At 40.7% G+C, this 26,799-nt stretch overlaps 1 protein-coding gene across 8 annotated transcripts in view; it reads left to right on the top strand.

Moving 5' to 3' along the window:
- Positions 1-26,799, top strand: part of zfyve16 (zinc finger, FYVE domain containing 16) — a 71,131-nt gene that overhangs the window by 5,830 nt on the left and 38,502 nt on the right. For 7 of the 8 annotated variants that reach the window (XR_011889497.1, XM_072281295.1, XM_072281292.1 and 4 more), the window contains exons 4-6: positions 3,221-5,457; positions 9,297-9,396; positions 19,406-19,588. Coding sequence is in view for 7 of the 8 variants with exons in the window: in XM_072281295.1 (XP_072137396.1) it covers positions 3,221-5,457; positions 9,297-9,396; positions 19,406-19,588 (2,520 nt within the window). In the remaining variant the exon portion in view is untranslated. The remainder of the gene's footprint in view (positions 1-3,220; positions 5,458-9,296; positions 9,397-19,405; positions 19,589-26,799) is intronic. The other variant, XM_072281298.1, reaches the window with a different exon arrangement.

Genomic DNA, 26,799 nt, shown 5'->3' with positions numbered 1-26,799 from the left:
TCTTAATTTTTTTGATGATTTTAAGTTCCCTGGCCCCCCACCACTTTATTTTCATCATGGATGTCCAGTCCCTATATACCTCCATCTCCCACCAGGAAGGTCTCAAAGCTCTCTGCTTCTTTTTGGATTCCAGACCTAGCCAGTTCCCCTCTACCACCTCTCTCCTTTGTCCAGTGGAATTAGTCCTTACTCTTAATAATTTCTCCTTTGGCTCCTCCCACTTCCTCCAAACTAAAGGTGTAGCCATTGGCACCTGTATGGGTCCCAGCTATGCCTGCTTTTTTGTTGGCTTTGTTGAACAGTCCATGTTCCAAGCCTATACTGGTACCTGTCCCCCACTTTTCCTTCACTATATCGACGATTGCATTGGCGCTGCTTCCTGCATGCATGCTCAGCATGTTGCCTTCATTAACTTTACCCCCATCTTTCACACTGCCCTCAAGTTTACCTGGTCCATTTCCGATACCTCCATCCCCTTTCTTGATCTTTCTGACTCCATCTCTGGAGACAGCTTATCTACTGATGTCTACTATAAGCCTACGGACTCTCACAGCTACCTGGACTATTCCTCTTCCCACCCTGTCTCTTGCAAAAATGCCACTCCCTTCTCACAATTCCTCTGTCTCCGCCGCATCTGCTCTCAGAATGAGGCTTTTCATTCCAGGATGAAAGAGATGTCCTGCTTTTCTAGAGAAAGGGGCTTCCCTTCCTCCACCATCAACTCTGCTCTCAAACGCATCTCTCCCATTTCACGCACATCTGCTCTCACCCCATTCTCCCGCCACCCCACTAGGAATAGGGTTCCCCTTGTCCTCACCTACAACCCCACCAGCCTCCAGGTCCAACATACAACTCTCTGTAACTTTCGCCACCTCCAACGGGATCTCATCACTAAGCACATCTTTCCCTCCCCCCCCACCTTGTTGCTTTCTGCAGGGATCGCTCCCTACGCGACTCCTTGTCCATTCATCCCCCCCATCTCTTCCCACCGATCTCCCTCCCAGCACTTATCCTTGTAAGCGGAACAAGTGCTAGACATGCCCTTACACTTCCTCTGTCACCACCATTCAGGGCCCCAGACAGTCCTTCCAGGTGAGGTAACAATTCACCTGTGAGTCGGTTGGTGTGATACACTGCGTCTGGTGCTCCCGATGCAGGCTGGGAGACTGTTTCGCTGAACACCTGCGCTCTGTCCGCCAGAGAAAGCAGGATCTCCCAGTGGCCACACGTTTTAATTGCATGTGCCATTCCCATTCTGATATGTCTATCCAGGACCTCCTCTACTATCGAGATGAAGCCACACTCAGTTTGGAGGAACAACACCTTATATTCCATCTGGGTAGCATGAACATTGACTTCTCTAACTTCCATCAATGCCCCACCTCCCCTTCGTACCCCATCCCTTATTTATTTATTTGTTTGTTTGTATTTATATTTTTATATTTATATTTTTTCCCCTATCTTTTTTTCTCCCTCTGTCCCTCTCACTATAACTCCTTGCCCATCCTCTGGGCTCCCCTCCCCCTTTCTTTCTCCCTAGGCCTCCCGTCCCATGATCCTCTCCCTTCTCCAGCCTCATATCTCTTTTGCCAATCAACTTTCCAGCTCTTAGCTCCATCCCTCCCTCTCCTGTCTTCTCCTATCATTTCGGATCTCCCCCTCCCCCTCCCACTTTCAAATCTCTTACTATCCCTTCTTTCAGTTAGTCCTGACGAAGGGTCTCGGCCCAAAATGTCGACTATACCTCTTCCTATCGATGCTGCCTGGCCTGCTGCGTTCACCAGCATTTTTTGTGTGTGTTGCTCTTAATACAAAGGTTTGATTGGCTTCAGTGAAGGGCAAAGAACTTATGTGGAGGTGTACTTCAATCACAGGTCCATCAAACTTGTGCCTTGTTGATCAGATTAGTATTAGGGAGCCTGTGAAATAAATAAGCTATTTAAAATTTTAAGAAGTCTTCTTTTGAGCACCTGTGTCCTTTCATCTGGTGACAATGGCCATCGGGTGAATGATTTTGTAAGTGTCAGCATGTCAAACCAAGCAGAATTGCTTTTGGTTTAACTAACTGACTAACTTCAGACTTCTTTCACCATCCATGAGAGCTGCTATCCCCTACAAAAATCAAGGATTCGCCATAGCTCCCTGTTTATGTATTTTCACATGATGAAAACTGGGAGAGTGTGTATTCTGCAGTGTCTTTTCTTCAAACAAAAGTACTTCTAGCATTTGCCAGTTGAATTCAGTAATTATTATCCTGGACAGTTCAGCTATTTCTGTGACGTTGTGCCTAATTATGATATCAGTACTGCTGTGCCACAATTCACCATGCATGTTCTGTAAAATTCCATACTGTTGTTATTAATGGATTTCATAGAATCTGGAATCTAATATCATGCACCTGTGAGCCTGTTGGGGTCATATACTGTATCCAGTGCTCCCGGTGTAGCCTCCTGCATATTGGTGAGACTCGATGTAGATTGCCGAGCACCTATCTCCCTCCGCCAGAAGAAGTGGGATCTCCCAGTGGCCACCCATTTTAATTCCACTTCCCGTTCCCATTCTGATATGTCAATCCATGGCCCCCTCTACTGTTGTAATGAGGTCACTCTCGGGTTGGAGGAACAACACCTTATATTCCGCCTGGGTAGCTTCTAACCTGATGGCATGAACATCAATTTCTCGAACTTCTGGTAATGCCCTCTCCATCACCATTCCCCATTGCCTTTTCCCCCTCTCACTTATTTATGGTTTTATTACTATTTATTATTTATGGTGCAACAGTAACGAAAACCAATCTCCCCCAGGATTGATAAATTATGACTATGACTTATCTCCTTGTCTGCCCATTGCCTCCCTCTGGTGCTGCTCTCCCCTTTTCCATCTTCCAAGGCCTTCTGGCCTCTCCTATTAGATTTCTCCTTCTCCAACCCTGTATCCCTTTACCAATCAACTTCCCAGCTCTTTACTTCACCCCTCCCCCTCCCAATTTCACCTATCACATTGTGTTTCTCCCTCTTCTTTCCCCACCTTTTAAATCTACTCCTCATCTTTTTTTCTCCAGTCCTGCTGAACGGTCTCAGCATGAAATATCGACTGTACTCTTTTCCATTTATGCTGCCTGGCCTCCTGAGTTCCTCCAGAATCTTGGGTGTGTTGCTTGGATTTCCAGCATCTGCAGATTTTCTCATGTTTCTCACATCAAACATTTTGTTCTCTTTAGATGAAAGCGCTTTTTGCAGGACCCCTGGAGGAGGGACCATATCCGCAGATTATCCATCTCGTCACTCAAAGTACTCCGCAGACTTGCCTGAAGCCGATGCTCAGACTGCTGCAGTTGGGGTTGATTCACTGTTGCCAAGTAATGTTGATGCTAAAGAACCCTTACGACAATCTCAGAATACCCTTACAGGACTGGACTTACTATCTACTGTTGATAATAGAACGTCTGATTGTACAGAACAGCTTAATAATGGTAGAGGTAGTAGACCCGTCTGTGATTTAATTAGCGACACTGAAAGTGTGACTCATGAAACAAATGATCACGAGGTTGATGATGAAATTAATTCGACTGAAGACCAGGCCGGTGGCTCCCTGCTGATTGATTTTAACCAGCCTTCACCACCAGTTCATGCTGGAAAAATTGAATGTTCAGGTGAAGGCAGTTTTGGACTCTTGAGCTTGTTAGAGCTGGACATTCCTTTTCACAATGCTACAGAAAATGAGCCACAGAATTCAGGACATTTTAATGGAGGAGTAAGGAACCAGGAAACTTCAATCCAACCTGAGAATTCTGATGTGCTTAAACAAGACGAATCTCTGAAAGAAGAAGACAATCTTGATAAATTGTCCCAGTGTGAACAAAGAGAAGAGTTCTCTGTTGTTTCGCAGCAAAACAAAGAAATCTGTTTGGCAACTGAAGATGCCGTTACATTCAATGATTGCAAAGTACAGGAGCCGTGTGACAATGTAAAGTTGCCGCTGGGTGCAGATTTGAACAGTGTCAGAACTGTGGCATTGCGTGAGTTAGGTGATGTGGAAACCGAACTAGAAGTTGAAAAGGAATCTTTAAAAGTCAGATATACGTGCAGTGCCTCCTCAACAAAACGTGTTAATAAGGTTGACCACCCATGTAGTTCTGTCAGCTCTGCTAATTCTTCTTTGAATCAGTTATCTGGAGCAGATTCCAGGATAAACTCAGTAGATCCAGAGCACAAGCCACCTCAGAATGAGAGTAAAATGAGTGTAGACTGTGACTTGGCTAAGTGCTTAGTAATGAACTCTGATGAGTTGGACTCTGAGACCTGCAATGAAGAAATATCTCTTGTGGACAATGCCATCCAGAACTTGGAGCATAATAGTGATAAGTCTTTAGAGGAACACATATGTTCTGAAGGTGAAGAGAATATTGATGAGAAGAATGAAAATTGCCCTAATATAGAGTGGAATCAACAGAACAGAACTTTGGTAATGTCGGACGCTATCACAGAAGCTGCGGGAAAACCATCTGAAGAAATACAGAATTATACAAGTGACCCAGAAGCAGTGTTGACTTATAAAGGGTTTGCAGCTGAGATTTCGTTTGAAGACATCCATGAGGATGGATATAATATCGATGATGATTTGGTGAGTGATGCTGAGCTCGATGCATTCTTAATGGAGCAAAATGAAAACTGTAATTTGAAAGAAGGTCCTTTGGCTAGTGGTTTTCCAGAACCTCATCATGCAGGCCAAACAGATCTGCCCATGACACATGATTTTCTGAATGTTTCTGAAGCTATTGTGGCTGAATTGAGTCCTGATCCCCAGGAGAGAGGAACTCTTGGACTGGTTGATCATGACAAAGAGTCTTTGATGGCAGATATACAAAACATTCCACCTACAACGGAAAGTGCTTCAGTACATCATCCTGTACAGGATATGCAGGTTGAGGTAACTTATAAGCCAATCAGAACCAAAGACAGCCATCCAGTGTCCTCCACTGACAACAATCAGGTAGTTAATGATACCCTTAATAATCAAATTAATTTTGGAGGAGCTAGACCCAAACTCTTCAACTCTCAAGCAAAAGTTATACCAAAACAAGATCAAAACAACTGGATGAATGATAATGTTGAGGTTGTTGGTGGCAGTTTAGATCAGTGTAAAATGTATGTTGATACAAAAGGCACTGTTTCTGAATCAGACCAAGCTGCATCCATTTCAAGCTCTGCATATAACTTTAGTGGTACAGAAGATGGGACCCAAGTATTTGGCCCGTCATATGATTCCATCATATGCGATGATAGCGTAAGTGCAGAAGAAAGTACGTGTGCTGCTGAACCGTTTATCAAAGAAACAGCTGTACTTGGACGGAACCAGCCACAATGGATACCAGATTGTGAAGCTCCAAACTGTGCACGTTGCCACGTTAGGTTTACTTTCACCAAGCGGCGACATCACTGCAGAGCGTGTGGAAGAGTAAGTATTGTCACAATTTACATATGAAATCAAAGTAGGAATAGTTATTCATTCTAGCGTTAAACGCAATCAGGCCTCATCTCCTGCCGTCCCCCAATAGAAACTAGAATATAGAACAGTAACAATACAGGCCTTTGGCCCATGATGTTATGCTGACCTTTTAGCCTGATCCAGGATTAACTTAACCCTTCCCTCCCACATAACTCTCCATTTTCCCTTCATGTATGTGCCTAACTGAGAGCCTGTTAAGTGTCCTTAAAATATTTGCCACTACTCATCACCGGTGCAGTGTGTTCTACACACTTACCACTCACTTTCTGTGTAAAGAAAAAACCTACACCTGACAATAACCCCTCCCCCCCCACACACATCAGACTTGCTTCCAATCACTTTAAAATTAGGCCTTCTATTAACCATTTCCACCCTGGGAAAAAGGTGCTGGCTGTCTACTCGATATATGCCTTTTATCTTATACACGTCTATCTGTGGATTTGTTTAAAAACTAGAGCTGTTTTCAATGCAGTCAGTGATCCATGTGGGTCTCGGGAGAGCAGGATGGAAAATTCCAAAGGATCTTCACCTTAGCCCTAAGTGGTTGGTCCTCACTTTCATATTGTGAACTCTAGTTCCAGACTTTTGTCGAGAGAAAACATCCTCCTTGCCTGATCTATTTCAACAAGGTTACCCACTTTTCTAAATTCTGGAGATTAGATCTGCATCTTGGGACCAGTCTGGTGAATTTTTGATACAAAACTGTACAGCACGTATATCTTTTTGTTTTATTATGGGGTCCAGAATTGTACATAGCCAATAATTGTAGAAAGACATCTTTCTTCTTGTCACGAACAAGAGAAAATCTGCAGATGCTGGAAATATGAGCAACACATACAAAGTGCTGGAGGAACTCAACAGGCCAGGTAGCATCTATGAATAAAAGTACAGTGGATGTTTTGGGCCGAGACCCTTCAGCAGAACAGCGGAGAGCCACAGAGATCACCGGGGGAGCAGTGAGAGCAGGTTTCACTGAACTCCTGTCAAAGGGAAGATTTAAATTTCTTTAGGATCAGCATTCCTGGAAGGGACTTTGCATCAAATCACAAAAAAGAGACCGGCAGAAGGGTCTGGACTACTTTTTTCCATAGATGCTGCCTGGCCTGCTGAGTTCCTCCAGCATTTTGAGTGTGTTGTTTTATTCTTGCACTCAAATCCTTTGGCAACAGAATCAAAAATATTCTTGCTTTCCTAATTACCCAGCACATCTGCATGTTGGATTTTCATGGAGGCTCAAGGTCTTGTGAATAATTTATTGTTTTACAGCATTGAATCACAGTGGATTTAATTTGGCTTTTTTTTACACTGATCAACAGAAAAGACTTGGGTCAAAGTGAAAAGAAATTTCTACAAATTGGTCCAAATTTATTACAATTATTAAACAGAAAATAATTGATTGCGTAATTATTCACCCCTTCAGGTCGGTATTTGGTAGATGCACCTTTGGCAGCAATTACAGCCTTGTGTCTGTGTGGATAGGTCTCTGTATCAGCTTTGCTCATCAGGACAATGCAATTTTTCCCCATTCTCCTTTATAAGACTGCTCGAGCTTTGTCAGATTGCATGGAGATCATGAGCGAACAGCCCTTTTCAGGTCCAGCCATGAATTCTTAACTGGATTGAGGTCTGGACTCTGATTTGGCCACTCCAGGATGTTAACTTTGTTGTTTTTAAGCCATTCCTGTGTAGCTTTAGCTTTATGCTTGAGGTCATTGTCTTCCTGGAAAACAAATCTTCTCCCAAATCATAGTTCTCTTGCAGACTGCATCAGATTTTCCTCCAGGATTTACCCATATTTTGCTGTATTAATTTTACCCTCTACCTCCATCAGCCTTCTTGGGCCTGCTGCAGTGCAGCATCCCCACAGCATGATGCAGCCACCACCATGCTTCATGGTAGGGATGGCGTGTTTTTGATGTATGCTGTTTGGCTAACGCCAAATATGGCATTTAGTCTGATGGCTAAAAGGCTCAGTTTTGGTTTCATCAGACCATAGAACCTTCCAGCTGACTTCAGAGTCTCCCACAAGCCTTCTGGCAAATTCTAGCTGAGATTTCATGTGAGTTTTTTTCAACAGTGGCTTTCTGTTCACCACTCTCACATAAAGCTGCAACTGGTGAAGCACCCAGGCAACAGTTGTTGTATGTGCAATCTCTCCCATCTCAGCCACTGAAGCTTGTAACTCCCCCAGAGTTGTTATAGTCTCTTCATAGCTTCCCTCACGAGGCCCATTCTTACTTGGTCACTCAGTATTTGAGGACCCCCTGCTCTAGGCTGATTTACAGTTGTGCCATATTCTTTCTGTTTCTTGATGATTAACTTAACTGTACTCCAAGAGATATTCAGTGACTTGGAAATTTTCTTATATCCATCTCCTGACCTATGCTTTTCAATAACCTTTTTGCGGAGTTGCTTGGGAGTGTTCTTTTGTCTTCATGGCGCTAGTTTTTGCCAGGATATTGATTGTATTTTTACTACAATCAGTTGAAACACCTTGACTGCACACAGGTCTCCAAAAACAGATCTCCATTTAACTAAAAGCAATTGGCTACACCAGTGATGATTTGGTGTGCCATATTAAAGTGGGTGAATAGTTATACAATCAATTATTTTGTGTTTTATATTTGTAATTAATTTAGATAACTTTGTAGAGATCTGTTTTCACTTTGACATGAAGTCTTTTTCTGTTGATCAGTATCAAAAATGCCAAATTAAATCCACCGTGATTCAATGTTGTAAAACAATAAAACATGAAAACTTACGGGGGGGAGTAGTTGAATACTTTTTATAGGCACTGTATATAAGAAGGCTAAAGAAATTCGGCATTTCCCCATTGACCTCTACCAATTTTTATCAATTCATCACAGAGAGCGTCTTATCCAGATGCATCGTGGCTTGGTTTTGCAACAGCTCTGCACATAGTCGCAAGAAGCTGCAGAGACTTGTGGAAGTAGCTCAGTACGTGAGGGAAATCAGCCTCTCCATAGACTACTCTTCTCACTGCCTCAGTAAAGTACCAAACATAATCAAAGACCCCACCCGCCCTGGAAATTCTGTCTCTTCCCTCTTCCATCTGGCAGAAGATATGAAAATCTGAAAGCACTTAACACTAGGCTCAAATACGGTTTCTACCCTCCTGAATTTTAGACTAATGAAAAGTTCCTTAGTATAAGATGGACTTTGACCTTGCATTCTCTCTCATTATGATCTTGCACCTTACTGTCTACCTGTACTGCATTTTCTTTGTAACTGGCTTTATCATTCTTTTGTTGTTTCACCTTATGCTACCTCAAAGCACTGTGATGATTTGATCTGTATAACTATTATTCAAGACAAGCTTTTTGCTGTATCTTGCTACATGTGACTATAATAGATCAATTCTAATATTCCTCCATGTCTCCCCATTAAAAATACTTAGTGTTTCTATTTTGTGGCTGATCCTACATTGTCCTTCATCTGACATGGTTTTGTACTTTCACAGCTAGTCAAAATATTTTTAAAATATTTCCCAGTTGTCACATTTATATTCTACCAGAAATTAATTTGTGATTTTTTTCATAAATCTGTGCTTTCAAAATTCATTATTTTGTTTTATATACATCTTTTACATAGTACAATGTATTTTTGGAATAGTTTTTGTACCCTCTAAATTCCTTCTACCTCTTTCTTTTATATACATTATTATAACCTGAAAATGCTGTATTGGAGACCACTTTCTTAAAAGCTGCATAATAAGCATAGTATTGTTTCCACTATGCTATTTATTAGCATTATGATCCCTCTTTTAGGTTTTCTGTGCTGCCTGTTGTTATCAAAAGTGTAAACTTCAATATCTGGAAAACAAAGAAGCCCGTGTTTGTGCTGACTGTTATTCTACCATCCAGAAAGGTGAGCTATTTAAGTAACTCTCAATATGTCCAATTTTTCAGTATATTCTCATATTGTGAAGCATAATTACTTATTATTTCAAAAAGCTTGAATCACTTTTTTCCTTTTATAGAGAATGTCAGTTTGTGAGAGACAAAAAAAATCAAAGCTTTTCTTCATGTTAACAAAACCCTTCATACTGAGCAATAGAGAGATGTTTTCACTGAGTTGCTCTGAGTAGACTTAAAACAGAATTCAGCTGACTGATTCGTTATGTTAGTGCACTTGATTTGAATGACATTCCTGTTTCTGAAGTTGACACATTAGTCCTGAACATGCTGGTAGGATATCAAAAGTAATGGGTATTTGACTTGCACATCAGATGTCCCTTCTTTCACGCATGTCTCTCAAGCGCAGTGGGTGACTCAGTTCTGTGGATCCTGAGATTTTGTTTTCTTTTGTGGTTCTTATGCAAGGTACCCTTTTTGTTAAAGCTTGGAATAATATTCAGAGATGAATCCACACAGATATTGACAAATAACACACGTACTATATCCAGTTTTCACATATTGATTATGTTATAGTTGGCCTGAGAACCTGCTCATATCACCGGACCAACATATGGTATTGTGATAACTTATTAATTGGACTAGTCAAGGCAGTATGTTACTGAGCCTTGTCATAAAGTCCAAAACTCAAATCATTGTGTGTACTCATTTACTGGATATGCTTGAGTGCCAGTTTGCATATTTGCATGTTTATGGAGAAGAGAGACAAACATCTACGTTTCCTACTCCTGAAGACTAATACTTTTTAAAATACTCCTGTGGGCGAGAAGTGAATGCAGGATGAGGATGAACATGGATGTTACTTTTGGGAAAAATACACCGTTAACATTTTCTAACCAGCCACATTCGTGGCGAATGACCAACTGCAGCCAGTACTTCAGTGGTCCCAACCGCGGAAACGATACGATTTGGCGATATGAAACGATATGATTCAGCTGCACCTTTCCTCATTCCCTGTCATGCACTGTTGAACTTGAACAACCCCCCCACCCCACCCCACCCCCTGTCAGCCGGTCCACAAGAATATTGTCAATATTAAACCAGTCTGCGGTGCAAAAAAGGTTGGGGACCCCTGCAGTACTTCCTTATGTCAGTAACTCCTTATTCCCACAAGAAATGCAGCTTTGACCCTTCTACAACATAATCTCCAAAGAGAAGTGATTCTATCAAGGTTTTAAATTATTCCTGTTGCTTAAAAAACCATAAGGTGTTTTTCTTACAACACACATCAAAATTGCTGGTGAACGCAGCAGGCCAGGCAGCATCTCTAAGAAGACGTTTCAGGCCGAGACCCTTTGTCAGGACTAACTGAAGGAAGAGTTAGTAAGAGATTTGAAAGAGGGAGGGGGAGGGGGAAGATCTGAAATGATAGGAGAAGACAGGAGGGGGAGGGATGGAGCCAAGAGCTGGACAGGTGATTGGCAAAAGGGATATGAGAGGATCATGGGACAGGAGGTCTGGGGAGAAAGACAAGGTGGGTGGGGGGGGGGACCCAGAGGATGGGCAAGGGGTATAGTCAGAGGGACAGAGGAAGAAAAAGAGTGAGAGAAAGAATGTGTGTATAAAATAAATAACGGATGGGGTACGAGGGGGAGGTGGGGCATTAGCGGAAGTAAGAGAAGTCAATGTTCATGCCATCAGGTTGGAGGCTACCCAGATGGAATATAAGGTGTTGTTCCTCCAACCTGAGTGTGGCTTCATCTTTACAGTAGAGGAGGCTGTGGATAGACATGTCAGAATGGGAATGGGATGTGGAATTAAAATGTGTGGCCACTGGGAGATCCTGTTTTCTTTGGCAGACAGAGCGTAGGTGTTCAGCAAAGCGGTCTCCCAGTCTGCGTCGGGTCTCGCCAATATATAGAAGGCCACATCGGGAGCACGGGACGCAGTATATCACCCCAGCCGACTCACAGGTGAAGTGTCGCCTCATCTGGAAGAACTGTCTGAGGCCTTGAATGGTGGTAAGGGAGGAAGTGTAAGGGCATGTGTAGCACTTGTTCCGCTTACAAGGATAAGTTCCAGGAGAGAGATCAGTGGGGAAGGATAGGGGGGACGTATGGACAAGGGAGTCGCGTAGGGAGCGATCCCTGCGGAAAGCAGAGAGGGCGGGGGAGGGAAAGATGTGCTTAGTGGTGGGATCCCGTTGGAGGTGGCGGAAGTTACGGAGAATAATATGTTGGACCCTCCCCACTGACCTGTACAACCCACACCTCCAATCTCATCTCATTGATTGGAACACCTGATTCCAAATAGCTTTTGTTAAAGACATTACCCCAGAGGCTCACATACTTTTTTGAACCTAGACTGTGATTGTTTAAATGGTGTAGTCAGTACTGATGAGAAGAAGTACAATTGTTTGTGTGTTAATAGTTTGGGCACGTGGCCAAATGGTAAAGGCATTGAACTAGCTACCTGAAGGTTGTGAGTTCGAGCCTCAGCCGAGGGAACATGTTGTGTCCTTGAGCAAGGCACTTAATTACACATTGCTCTATGATGACCCTGCTGCCAAGCTGTATGGGTCCTAATGCCCTTCCCTTGGACAACATTGGTGTCGTGGAGAGGGAAGACTTGCAGCATGGGCAACTGCTGGTCTTCCATACAACCTTGCCCAGGCCTGTGCCCTGGAGAGCGTAGACTTTCCAGGCGCAGATCCATGGTCTCGCAAGACTAACGGACGCCTTGTAGTTTAGACAGATTTTGTTTGTCTATTATTGTGACTTAGCAGAAGATCAAACCACATTTTATGAGTAATTATTGCAGAAAACCAGGTAATTGCAAAGGGTTCAGAAACCTTTTCTTGCATGTGTATGTGTTAGAGTCTGTTTGTCTCCACAGAGCAAGAACAATAGCAGAGTAATAGGATTAAATTTTTTACTGAATCATGTTAGCGTAGTGGGCAATTTACAGTACATCAGCAAGAACTGGGCCCGATGAGACAAAAATGTGCACTCCAAAGTTTGCGTAAAAAAAAAAAAAAAAAAGAAAAAAAAAAAAACTTCCTTTGGGAGGCCCAATTGATCCACAGTGTGATCAATAGGCTGCATGCGCACTTGCCACATTCTGGCAATCAGTCCAATATGTTTCAGAGTCATAAAACCCTTCAGCCCTTCTAGTCCATGCCAAATCTCATCTACTTGCACCTGAACCATAGACCTCCATACCTCTTCCACCCATGTACCTACCCAAACTTCTCTTAAATGTTGAAATTGAACCTGCACCCACCACTAACTAAGGCAGCTTGTTCCACACACTCTCAGCACCCTCTGAGTGATGTTTTCCCTCTGGTTTCCTCTAGCACTAGTCTCACCCAAACTCAGAGGAGAAAACCTACATGTATTTACCCTATTATTACTTTTCATAATTGTGTATACCTCATTCTCCTACGCTGCAGGAAATCAAGTTCTAATTATTCAACCTTTCCCTATAATTTAGGACCTCAAGTCTTGGCAACATTCCTGTAAATTTTTATTAAGTTGTTATTGAAGTTCTCCTGCAGTATAATTATATTGACCACATTACTGTTGAGTGAAATATAACAAAAATCCTGAAATACTGGAAATACTTGGGCTGCACATGCAAAGAGAGAAGCAGGGATGATGTGGTGTCCTGTGGGATAATTCCTTGTTTTATTTTTGCAGGTATTTGTTCCCTTTTGATCATGGGGATATCTGAACTGCTACAATTCAGTTGTATTATATGTATCCTGACCACAGCCTCCTAGGGTCATGAGAATGTTGATTACACTAGAAGATGATTACAAAGAATACTTGCAGCAGACCTTTTTAAATTTTCCGTTGTAGTTTTCACTTAAAATATATTAGCATTTCACACTCCTTCATAATGATTTTAAAATATAGGTACTGAACTGAATTGTTTTTAAGAAAATAGTGGTGTGTGTGCATGGAACACGCTGCCAGGGGTGGTGGTAGAGGCAGATACATTAGGGACATTTGAGAGATTCTTAGATGGGCATATGGATGATAGAAAAATGGAGGGCTATGTAGGAGAGAACTATTCAGAGTTTGATCTCAGAATTGATTAATAGTCAACACAACATTTGGGCCAAAGGACCTGTATTGTGCTGTAGTGTTCTATGATTTATATCTTGCACAGGTTTTGAGTTTCGGATGATAAGGAATATGAGAATGCTGTGTGGTAAAAGCTCATCCATTAACAAGTTGATTATTGAAATTAAGATTCAGTCTTAAAAGTAAGTTGCTTAAATTCATAGTGTTTTTATTATGAACATAAGAGTTACCATTTTGTTCTTGATTTGTTGTTCATTCTAAACAAGACAGCCCAAGCCAATTTGTTTTGTTCTTCAAAGTACATTTATTATCAAAGTATGTATACTCTATACAACCTTGAGATTCGTCTCCTTTCAGACAGTCATAAATCAAAGAAGCCCAGTAGCACCTATTAAAAATACTGTCAAACACCCAATGTGCAAAAAAATAAATTGTACAAATTATAAAAGTAAGCAAATAACATTCAGAACTGAAATTCATGAATGTTTGTCCAATGCCACAAAACCAGTCGTCACTGCAGCTGATTCAGGAGCCAGTTAGTTGCAAGCCTCGACCTTCAGTTCGATGCACAGATGAGAATTTTCTTTATAGGGAAAATTAATATAGAGTTATATGGTAAGAAAGCATTTTTTTTCTCATTTCTCAAGTTACTTTTATCTCCAGATATTTTCATACTAGCACTCAGTTATTGTGGGTTCATTGTGCATGTTGATGCACAAGCTGTAAGTGGTCATTTTAGGTGAGGAATGCTCGTGTTGCACAGAGGAGTTTTCCATTGTTAATATTAGAACAGTTCTTTGTACTAAAGTACAGAGTTGAACAAAATTGTTCACTTTAATGCCAACCTAGAATGTCATTGGCATTTGAATGAAGGATTGAGAGTTTAGAGCTGAATTTGGGATGATTTTCTGACATTCAGGGTTAATTCAAAATGGTGAGGCTTGATATAGACAAACAATAGTTGATTTAAAATGGAAACCATCATTTCATTTCTTTGAAATAATTATGGATCCATTTCACAGATATGAAATGTCTAATTACACTGGACAACAAATTATTTCAAAAGAGTTGCTTCGTCAGTATTTTTTTTGTTTGCGATAGACCGCTTGAAGCTGAACACAAATATAATTTCAGATTACTTGTATCACATAGGCATTTGAAGAAACGAAAAATTAACTTTTATTGAATATAATAGTCATAGAGTCTATTCTCACATACCGATGCAAGAAGTGGACACTCACCAAGACGATGCGAAAGTCTCTAGATGGTTGCTATACACGAGTGCTCCAGATGGCTCTTGACGTGAGTTGGCAACAGCACATGACGAACGTCGAGCTCTATGACGACCGACGGATGCTCACCACTAAAATCGAGGTGAGAAGACTGCAACTAGCGGGACACTGTCTACGCCACCCCAAGCTACCTGCCAGCCTAGTCATCATATGGGAGCCCAAGCATGGGAGGGTGAACCCTGGGCGCCCTCCCAAGACTATGGTCAACATGCTCCTAGAAGACAGCGTCGCAACGAATGTAGATCAACTGAATACACTGTTGAGGGAGAGGGAGGAGTGGAGAGTTCGTCATCGTGCCCGACGCCGGCCCCCTAGGCCTGAGTCGACATAGTAGTAGTAGAATATAATACGTTTAATTGACATTTTGGCAATAGTTTAAGTTAAAAATGAATCAGATTTAGAATTAGAATCAGGTTTGCTATCACCGGCATATGTTGTGAAATTTGTTAATGTTGATGATTTTCATTTGTACTCAGTGTGTGAGACTTCCTGCTTACGTGTTCAACAATAATCAGCCAGCATTGATGGATTCCAGTTCCCCAGATACAGTTTCTCTATGACCCCACAATGTCTTGATGAAGCCTTTCACTATGCTTGTCACTGACAGCGCCAAGATTTTCCGAGAAGTCTAAATAGGAATGCAGAAAATGAATCTTTAGTGCTACGTTGCACTCCATAAGGAATTATGAATTGAAATAACAAATATTGTCAAGTTTAAAAAAAAATGATGCATGAGAGGGAAATTTCATAGTGATTTTCATGATCCACAGTCCAAAATCGATAAGATACACCCAAAAGTATTCGGGAAACAAAATCTTTGTTGTTCACTGTAGGTAGTTCCATTTGGATGCATTGATATGCTCTTTTTCACAGTATAGGGTGGTATCTCTCATGTATTTAGGCTATCTTTATATTGAAATGTAAAAGATGACTTGAAGCTGTGTACAGATTTACACCAAAATGTACTGTTTTTCAATTACTGGTTATGAACCTTATAATGGATTAACATGAGGATCAAGCTTTAAATGTTTTAGCCAAGATAAGGAAAGCTTTATCGCATTTCAGCTATATAGTTAGTTTTATTCTACCTTTATGAAGGGCTATGATCCGTGTTCAGATACAGTACTGTGCAAAAAGCACCCTAAGTTTTTTTTAATGGTTTGATTTGGTGTGGCCTCCATAGAGCCCTGATCTCAGCATCATCGAGGCTGTCTGGGATTACCTGGAGAGACAGAAGCAAGCGAGACAGCCGAAGTCTGTAGAAGAACTGTGGCAAGTTCTCCAAGATGCTTGGAACAGCCTACCAGCCAATCTTCTTATAAAACTGCACTGCAATGTGCTTAAGATAACTGATGCAGTTTTAAAGGCAAAGGGTGGTCTCATCAAATATTAATTTGACTGTTTTTATTTTACAGCTTACTGCTCTTGATAGTGAATTTTTTGATACTTAGAAACTTTTCATATTTTTGAAAGCATCTTTGCTTTACGTAACTTTTTTACAAGTGCTTAAGACTTTTACACAGTATTGTAAATGGGAATTGGCATGGTGTTGCAGAAAGATACAACACATCAAACAGGCCTTTCAGCCCAATGAGTCTGTGCCAGCCATCAGCTGACCACAATAATCTTATGTTACTGATATCGTCCCCAAATTATTGTCAACTGGCAAGAAAAGATTTTTATTTTGAATGCATCTTATTTATGTAGTCATCTTGTTCTATTTGAACGCCTATAGTTAAATTTAATGGTGGGCATCAATGTCAAATTTAGACAGCGGCACATAGAAACAGAATAAGGTCATTCAGCCCATTGAGTTCGCTACACTATTCCATCATAGCTGATTTATTATCCCTCTCAATTTCATTCTCCTGCCTTCTCCCCATAACCTTTGATGCCTTGGCTAATCAAGAAGCTATCAACCTCTGCTTTATACATATCCAATGACTTGGCCTCCACAGCCATCTGTGGCAATGAATTCCACAGATTCACTACCCTCTGGCTAATAAAATCCCTCCTCATCTCTGTTCTGAATGGACGTCCCCCTATTCTGAGGCTGTGCTGTCCGGTCATAGGCTCCCCCACTGTAGGAAACATCCTCTCCACATCCACTTTGACTAGCCGTCGGTATTCAATAGATCTCAGTTCTCCTAAACTCCATAAGTACAGCCCCAGACCCTTCAAGCATTCCTCATACCTTGATCCTTTCATTCCGAGAATCATTCTCGTGAACCTCTTCTGTACACTGTCCAATTCTAGCACATCTTTTCTTAGATAAGGGGCCCAAAACTGCTCACAATGTTCCGAGAGTGGTCTGACCAATGTCTTATAAAACCTCAGCTTCACATCCTTGCTTTTATATTCTAGTCCTTTGAAATAAGTGTAACTTTGCATTTGCCTGCAAGATAGCCTTTTGGGAATCCTGAATGATGGCTCCTAAGGCCCTTCGTGCCTCTAATTTTTGAATTTTTTCTTCGTTTAGGAAATAGTCTACATCTTTATTCCTTCACCAAAGTGCATGACCATACATTTCCCTATGCTATATTCCATCTGCCCCTTCTTTGCCCATCCTCCTAATCTGTCTTAAGTCCTTCACAGGTCCTTGTGGAACATCACTAGTCACGGGCAGCCAACCGCAGGTCCCCTTTATTCCCACTCTTCCCACTCTTTGCCCCCTGCCAGTCTGCCAATCTATCCATGCTAGAATCTTTCCTGTAATACCATTATCTTGTTAAGCAGCACCTTGTCAAAGGCCTTCTGAAAATTCAAGTAAACAACATCCACTGACTCTGCTTGTTATTTCCTCAAATAATTCTAATAGATTTTTCGGCAAGATTTGCCCTTAAGGAAACCATACTGATTTTAGTCTATTTTATCATATGCCTCCAAGTATCCTGAAACTTCAGCCTTAATAATGGATTCCAATATCTGAGGTCAGGCTAACTGGCCTTTAATTTCCTTTCTTCTGCTTCCCTTCTTAAAGAGTGGAGTAACATTTGTAATTTTCTAGTCCTCCGGAACCATTCCAGAATCTAGTGATTCTATGAAGATCACAAGGAATGCCCGCACAATCTCTTCATCTACCTTCAGAATTCTGGGTTGTAATCTATCTGGTGTAGGTGACTTAAGGATCATCAGACCTTCTAATGTTTACTTGGCCAGAGTGTATATATTTTAATACCATATCAGTGTTACTATTTAATTTTGGCTTTAAAGTAACGACTTACCTAAAATATGTCCTTATTTTATATGCATTTATTTAAATGACTGTCATTATTAATAAGAATTATACGCATAATCAAAAAATTTGCGTGTTAAGTGTTGACTACAGAACAGTTGAAGGTTGGTAAATATTTGCAACATAAAAAAGTGATTCTAAATGATTCCATCATAAAACATTGAATTAAGCTTTCAATCCTATGCTCTCAATGATGTAGGAATCATAAATGATTGCTCTGTGGTATATTAAGTTTGACTTCCAAGCGCAAATTATAAACAATATTTTTTTTAAGTGTTTGTTATCTAATTGGCTGCTTTTTACATTGATCTGTATTAGATAACTGGCAAAGACTAATACATTCAGGATGTTTATTTCTTGTTCTATTCACATTTCTAAGATTCAATTAATGGCTTAACATGAAAATTTAACTTGTTTATTCTGCATCTGCAATGTTAGCGGATGCTATTTGGCTCAATGCCATTGCCCCTTGATGTTGTCTAGGAGGAGTAATTACCCACCTGTTCAATGATGAATAGCAATATTGGAAGCACTCAATTGATCAGACAACACCTGTGAAGACATATTATTGGGTGGGGGTGGTTGCTTTAGGATCAATGATCTTTTGTCAGAACAAGGTAGTGACAGTGGAAAAACCATCCCATGATTTGAACAGCCATTAGCCTCTCCTCCTGGAGCTGTGTTCCATCGTTGAGCCCCTTTTCATGGAAGAAAGAGGAAGAAATAGGAAAAAAAACACGATAATCTGTCATGAAGATAGTTCACCATTTTCCCCTTGTTCCCTGAGGGGAAAAAAACAGAAAATGGAGTTAATAAGTTTTACAAATCTTGGTAAGCTCTGCTGTCCATTTTCTTCATTGCTTTGCGACGAAAAATCTGTGCAAAATGTTTGAATGTGATAAATTCAGTTTTGTATGTGAAAATGAAGAGTTACCAAGGACCACTTAGTGAAAGATCATAAAAGTACACAAGGTAGATTAAAATTATGATTATTATAGCTTACTAGCTGGTGCACAAATCTGATCGCAGATCTTACAAACTATAACATGAGATAAAACTCTTGGTCTAATTTTTCACTTTCAAGTGACAGTTTACAAATCCTTTATCCAAATAATTCTGAATTCACATTGACATTATTGATATAGGTTTAAATTTTTGTATGAGGTTTATATTTTAGTTGGAATGAAGCAATGCAATAAGACGCCTGAAGGGTGTATTTTCCTTTTGGCACAAGTTCTGAATACTAGACTTGTATGATGGGATTGTACTTCAACTAACATGAACAACTTTTCAGAACATTTCACAGTAATTTTGTGAAGAGTTCAGACTAGCTACTTCTCACTATCTTGATACATGTAACGATAATAAACCAATGCCAATACCAATAAACTATTTGGTCTTTTGCAGCTCACGCACTTAAGACAATGATGAGTCCAACTGGTCCAAGCCCTAACCCTAATATTCCATCAGAATACTGTTCCACTGTTCCACCTCTACAACAAGCTCAGGCATCTGGCACCCTCAACTCCCCTCCCCCCACTGTCATGGTACCTGTTTCGGTACTAAAACACCCGAGAGACGAAAGCTCAGGTATTTCTTTTGGTTTTATTTGATTTTACTTTGTTCATCTCGTAAAAACAAATATATGAAAATTTGTGTTCTATTAAAAGAAATTCAGGTTTTAATTTCATAGTACCATTGACATACAGAAATATTGTATTTATTTTGGTGGTTATTCACATGTTGGTACTGAAGCACAGAACAAATTATTTTCTTCATTGTCGGCTAAAGTATTTCCACAGTCAGCCAGATTCAGAATAAATTAATCCCTAATCTAGCAGATGTTCTTCAGCTCTGGCCTTTTGTTTCACCAATGCACCAAAGAGTAAGGTTCACTCTTCGATTCTTCTCATGTCCTTGGGTTGTTCTCATTATCTTTGGATTCATGCCTTCTGGATTGTATACTGAGCCAGTTGAATACATTATTGCTGGGATGCTTGGTGTCAAGAAAGGTGGCACAAGAGCGTAGTGGTAGGCCAACACTTTACAGTACAGGTGACCCGGGTCCAATTCCCAGCCCTGCCTGGAAGGAGTTTGTACGTTCTCCCTGTGACTGCATCAGTTTCCTCCGGGTGCTCCGGTTTCCTCCCAACATCCAAAGACATACTGTTTGGTAGGTTAGTTGATCATTATAAATTGTGCTGTGATTAGACTAGGATTGTTGGGTGGTATGGCTTGGAGAAAGAAGTACAAGGTGGTACTTCCTCCCCTCTCCCCACCTTCTTACTCTGACGTCTCATCTTTTTTTCCCAGTCCTGATGACGGGTCTAGGCCCGAAACATCAACTGTACTCTGTTTCATAGATACTGTCTGGCCTACTGAGTTTCTCCAGCATCCTGTGTGTGTTGCTTGGATTTCCAGCATCTGCAGACTTTGTCGAGTTTGTGATACCTCCAGCCACTAACTCACACTCCACATGGTCAATCACCACTACCTTACCATTTCCTGTCAGTCACCTTGTAGACAGATACACCTGTGCCTAGTGCCTAGTGCCTCTTTGTGGACATAACAATCTATGTAGTGACCTATCTTCTGCATTTATATTTATTGTATTTTTTATTATTATTGTGTTCTTTATCTTTTTTTTTGTACTGCATCAGATCTAGGTAACAATTATTTCATTCTCTTTTACATTTATGTACTGGGAATGACATTATACAATCTTAAATATATTTTCTCTCCCAGTATCTCCCTTCCTAATAAACATATGCCCAGTATATTCCTCAGTGTGATTGTAGGTCCTCTGTATACAGTTTACCAAGAACTTTCAGAATAAGGAGAGGAAATGTTAATATTTTTGCTTAAGGTTAGAATTGGATTTCTTGAATAGCTGCTTATTATACCAACAGCCGTTTCTCAGCATTGGGGTGTTGGAAAGCTTGTACATTGAAAGATGAAATTACTTTATTTTGTTTTTATTTAGAGATACAGTGGGGAACAGGCCCTTCCAGCCCGATGAGTCGCACTGCCCAGCAACCCACCTATTTAACCCTAATCTAATCACAGGACAATTTACAATGACCAGTTAACCCCTACATACTGTTTGGGTCAAATTTGACCCGTTTTGACATTTGACAGCAGTAAAAACACCCTAAATAGCATTTTTTTAAGCTGAATTTTTTTCGTTTTTGCGCTTTTTGGGTCACTTTTGGAAAAGTCATCAAATTTTGGCTTTAAAAAATGGCATTTAGGGTGTTTTTACTGCTGTCAAATGTCAAAACCGGTCAAATTTGACTCGGAACAGTATATAAGGGTTAATCTACTCACCAGTATGTCTTTGGACTGTGGGAGGAAACCCACACAGTCAGAGGGAGAATGTACAAACTCCTTAGAGACACTGCCAGAATTGAACTCTGAACTCCGAACTGTGACCTGAGCTGTAATAGCGTCACACATTCCCCTTAGACTTCTTTTTGGATGTCTTTAGAGTTTTATAAGTTCCCCACCTTCTCCTAAGGTAATTTACATATGTGCTTCTTTAAGTCCTGGCAAAGCTAATGAGCTTTGGCTTCATCTGACCAGAAAGCATGTGGTGTAATTCAGTCAGCTTTAATATAAGGTATTAGAAGAATGAATTCTTATTGTACTGCGGTGACTTTTTCTGCTTCTTTCATCAGCCATCCTGTAGCCTGAGTTAAGTTGTCATTTACAAGTAGTCTTTTGCTTTAGGCTGATGTGCATTCGGGACTAGGTTTAGTAGGTGCTTAATAACCAAAAAAGCGGGTGATTTTGATCATGTTTACCTTCGCTGCTTGTGAAGGTCAGTATCTAATTTGCTGTCACAAATGGCCCTCCCGCCGCCCCCCCCCGAGGTTGTGCCAATTATCAGGCACCCATTTATACTGATCCTACAAGTTCTCATTTTACAGTCCCTACATTCCCATTTACACCCCATAGATTATAGAACTCATCAACAAATGTGCAGCCAATTAAAATACCAACCTGCATTTCTTTGACATGTGGAGGGAAATTGGAGCACCCAAAGGAGATCCACATGTGAGACTTCAGACAGATTGGCCCAGAAGTCAGGATTTAACTCTTTGGGAAACAGCACCCGTGCCACTGAGCTGTCAAACTGTTTTTTTCAAATTTACTTTCACTGGTATTCTTTGCCTCTAGAAGTATTTTCTATGTTGGTTTTTCATTCGACCTATTTTCATTCAAAGGCAGCAGTAGTTTAATACAGTGTCCAGCTGAGGCAGAATGTTGGCATAGAACAGTGCAGCACTATTTGTGCCCTTCAGCACATGATGTTATGTCAACCTTTATGAATCTACTCCACAATCAGTCTTAACTCTTCCCTCTAACATAGCCCACAACCTTTCATTTTCCTTTCACCTGTATACCTATCCAAGAGTTTCTTGGATGTCCCCATTGTATCATCCTCTACCAGTACCCCCGGCAGTACACTTCAGGCACCCACCATTCTCTGTGTAAAAGAGCATGCCTCTGACATCTCCCCTCAAATTTCCTCCAACGGATGTCCTCGTCAGGAGACACAAAGTAGAAGCACTTCATCAAGGTTTACTGTATAGTAGTCATCAACTGCTACTGATACTATTTAATCAATGGGCATCACTAACTTAAAGACACAAGAATCTGACGTTTCCTGGTTGTTTTACTGCTGAGTTCGTAAAGGCAAGATACCAAGCCTGGAATTTCAGTGTGAATTCTACTTCTTTCCTTTAATCTGATTAGATAAAGTTCTCAGTGGACCAAGTTAGAAGATTGAGAGCATGTGTTGTTTATCCTTCAGTACATTAGTTTCACTGCTTTGAAATGTAATTATCATTAGGGTATCAAACTATATTTGATATCGAAGTGAGCGTTCCGATCTTAATAATAAAAGGTTTTAAAAGAGGGAATAGTTGAGAGCACTTAAGAGCAGAATAACTGAACAAATTGGTTGAGAAATCCAGAATGCTTTGCTAATTTTCTTGGAAAGCTTGGATAATTGACGCACAGAAAGTGTGTCTTTACCAGTATTTGATTTACAGAGTCTGGATTACACCAAACACGGATAACCTGGGCATCAGAAATATAATTCAATTTTAAAACTTGTTTTTTAAGTTGGTTTTCCCCTGCAAAGTTATGGCATTGTACTGATGGATTATAAATCACACACGTTGTACCCATTGCAAAGCCGACTCATCACGTTAACTCCAACTTGTGGCATGTAATGGTTCCCTGTTTGACAGCAGTTTGTAAATTTGCAGTATCAATGTGCAGTTCTCTTAATCTTGCTGCAGGTGTCATAATGCTGATGGATATCACTAAGTTGTAGCAACTCAGACGTAAACAAATTCTTGAACAGAGCAATAAAGCTACGACTGCCTGGCCTGCTGCGTTCACCAGCAACTTTTATGTGTGTAACAGCGTTTAAGGTTGTGATTTCATAATGAATATGAACATTAAAGTTTTATTTTGATATGGAACCTTGCGTCAATTAACTTCAATTAAATCTCAAAGAAGATGCACTATACGCACTACAAAATTGAATAGTTAGGCTCTTTGTAGTAGGTTAAACCTAATTATCTTGCGTTCTTTGGATGTGGGCAAAATTTATTTTCAAAGTAATTTTCAAGGAGATGTTAACATCTTTGAATATTAAGCTCTGCATACCTGATGCATCTGTGATGCTGCTCAGAGTGCCTGTTTTTCCGAGTCTGATTGTGAATAAATGAATGAATGGCTTGTCTTTTACAGGTGACTGAGCCTAATTAGTCACTATACTGTATATTTGTTTCTGGGGTAGTACTGGTGGTACCTTTCCAGTGCCTTGAGATGACTGTATGAGTAATCAGTTTCTCAGAAGCATTTAGAATGGCAAGAACCACTGCTATACAATAGATTGTGAACTTTCTACTCGGTTCGAGGTCTTGATCTTAAAATATGTAGTGTTCCAAATTGCTAAAGACTGTTGCCAGACAGTGAATACAGTGCAGGACTTCATAAAGGATGCTTTTGCCTTTGGCTTCAATATATATGAAGCCATCTGTGTTTCCCAGCTCTCGTTATGGACCTTTTTTGGGCTCACTGCTCTGTTGTACTCACAAAGCATCTTTTGTTACATAAGACCACCCCTCAATCTTCCAGACTCCGAAGGATATACAGCCATCTTTAGCAATTTGTGATAGGAGTATTCTCTCATCCCAGGAATTAGCTCAGTGAGTCTCTTCCAGAATGCCTCCCATACTTGTATCCATTTCTAAAATAAGGCCAAATCTGTGCACAGTACTCCTCATGCAACACCTGTACATTTGTAGCAATGAGTCTATTTAGTGTTATAAAAACTAATATACTGTTTGCTTTCCTCGCTGCACTTGCCTGCTTACCTTTTGCGATTCACGCACAGATGACACAAATCCCTGTTTACTCTTTTATGATCTCTCATTTAATAGAAGTCTGCCTCATGCACTTACTGAAGTGTATAACCTCCAACGTTCTCACATTAGACTCCATTTGACAAGTTTTTGCTCACTTACTCACTAAACCTTTATCATGCTGTAAGGTATAAATGCTGATTGCAGCATGCTCTACCGCTTCTCTCCCTGGCACTGACACCCCTGAATACCGTACACGATGCCTCCCTCAAATAACTGAGGTTCAATAACTGATGTTTGAGTCACTCTGCTGGCAGATGTCTCAGCTTGATAAAGACCAGTTTATTACAATGATATCTTCGTGATAACTGGTCTTCAATCCATGTTTCAGGCTTTTCCCCAAATACCACAAGCTCTTGTGCAACAGCTCTGTTAAAGTGGTAGCATGGTAACATAACAGTTACTGCAACACTTAACAGCACCAGCAGTAAGAATGAGGTGAGATCTCCGCCGCTGTCTGTAAGGGGTTTGTACGTTCTTGCTGTGTGACTGTGTGCATTTCCTCCATGTGCTTCGGTTTCCTCCCATATTCCAAAGACCTATGGTTAGGGTTAGGAGTTGAATGCATGCCTAGTTGGCATCAGAAGTGTGGCGGCCCAGCACAATCCTCGCTGGTTTGATTTGAAACAAATGATGCATTTCACTGTAGGTTTCAATGTACATGTGACAAGTAATACTAATCTTTATGTGCTATTTTGCCTTTTCTACAGTGGAAGCGTAAGTTCCCCATTGTTATATCCCACTCGTTCAGAGACAAATCACAATGGTGGGGTGCATCACAGCCCAGCTTCGTGTCTTCCTGTGATTATCTATGCATGCAGGTTCCTAAAGGGACCACTGAATCAGAATAGAGAGCAGGAATCCACACACTCTTTTGTGTCTCAGCTGGGATCAGATGGACTGAGTCCAGAAGTAGAACTTAATTCAGATGCTAAAAAAGAGATTAAGTAATGCTACAGAGAAAAGAAGTGAAATCTGCTGGAGAGCACATTATCTAAGATACAGTCACCCAGAAAGTCACTTTGGGAAATCTTAAAATGATAAGACCATAAGATGTAGGAGTGGAATTAGGCCATTTAGCCCTTCTAGTTTGTTCCATTATTCCATTATGGCTTATTTATTATCCCTCTAAGCCCCATTCTCTTGCCTTGTCCCCAATACCTTTGACACCCTTACTAATTTGTACTTCTGCCAGGATTTATGTAGTTTCCCAAATGAACTTGTATCCTTCTTGGTCTCGAGTACTGAAATGAGTGACAGAGGATTGTGTCTTCATATGGATAGCTGATGTTCATGTAGTCTCATGGATAATTTTCTCCTCATCTATCCCGCATGGTGTTTGGGGCAATCTCCGCATTGGATTTGGTATATTACATCTGTTCTCCAAGTGGTCTGTTGGACCTTTGGGTCTCAAAATGAGTGTTCTGATGGTTGTGCTGGGTTTGTGTGCTACAATTTTATGCAGTTGGAGCGGTCTTACTGTCATTTCAAAAATATTCCCTATGTATGGTAGAGTTGGTCTCTTTCTTGTCTGTTTGGTAAAATGGGTGTCCCTCTATTCTGAGGCTAACATTGCATTTGCCTTCCTTACCACCGATTCAACCTGAAAGTTACCCTTTAGAGAATCTTGCAGAAAGTCTCCGAAGTCCCTTTGCATCTCTGATTTCTGAATTTTCTCCCTGTTTAGAAAACAGTCTATGCTTTTATTCTTTCTACCAAAGTGCATGACCATGCGCTTCCTACACTATATTCAATCTGACATTTCTTTACTCATTCTCCTAATCTGACGTGGTCTTTATGCACACTCCCTACTTCCCCAAATCTACCTGTTCCTGCACCAGTCTTTGTATGTCCGCAAACTTGGCCACAAAGCTAGCAATTCCATCATCCAAATCATTAACATGTATCGTGAAAAGAAGCGCTCCCAACACCAACCCCTGCTGGTCATCGGCAGCCATCCAGAAAAGGCCCCCTTTATTCTGAATCAGAATCAGAATTAGGATTAGGTTTAATATCACTGACATATGTCATGAGATTTGTTGTGTTGCGGCAGCAGTATAGTGCTATCCATTATAAAAAATCTATATGTTACAGTAAGAAACATATTTAAGAATATTAATTAACAGCAAAAAATATTGAGGTAGTGTACATGGGTTCATTGTCCATTCAGAAATCTGATGGTGAAGAGAAGAAGCTGTTCCTGAAATATTGAGTGTGTGTCTTCAGGCTCCTATACCATCTTGATATTAGCAATAAGATGTTGACATGTTGGGTGATGAGAGTCCTTGATGATGGACCCACTTTTTGAAGCATTGCCTTTTGAAGATGTCCTTGATGCTGGCAGGGCTAGTAACCACG

The sequence above is a fragment of the Mobula birostris genome, chromosome 17 (genome assembly GCF_030028105.1).
Source record: "Mobula birostris isolate sMobBir1 chromosome 17, sMobBir1.hap1, whole genome shotgun sequence".
Lineage (NCBI taxonomy): Eukaryota > Metazoa > Chordata > Chondrichthyes > Myliobatiformes > Myliobatidae > Mobula > Mobula birostris.
This window is presented reverse-complemented; position numbering and strand designations above follow the sequence as displayed.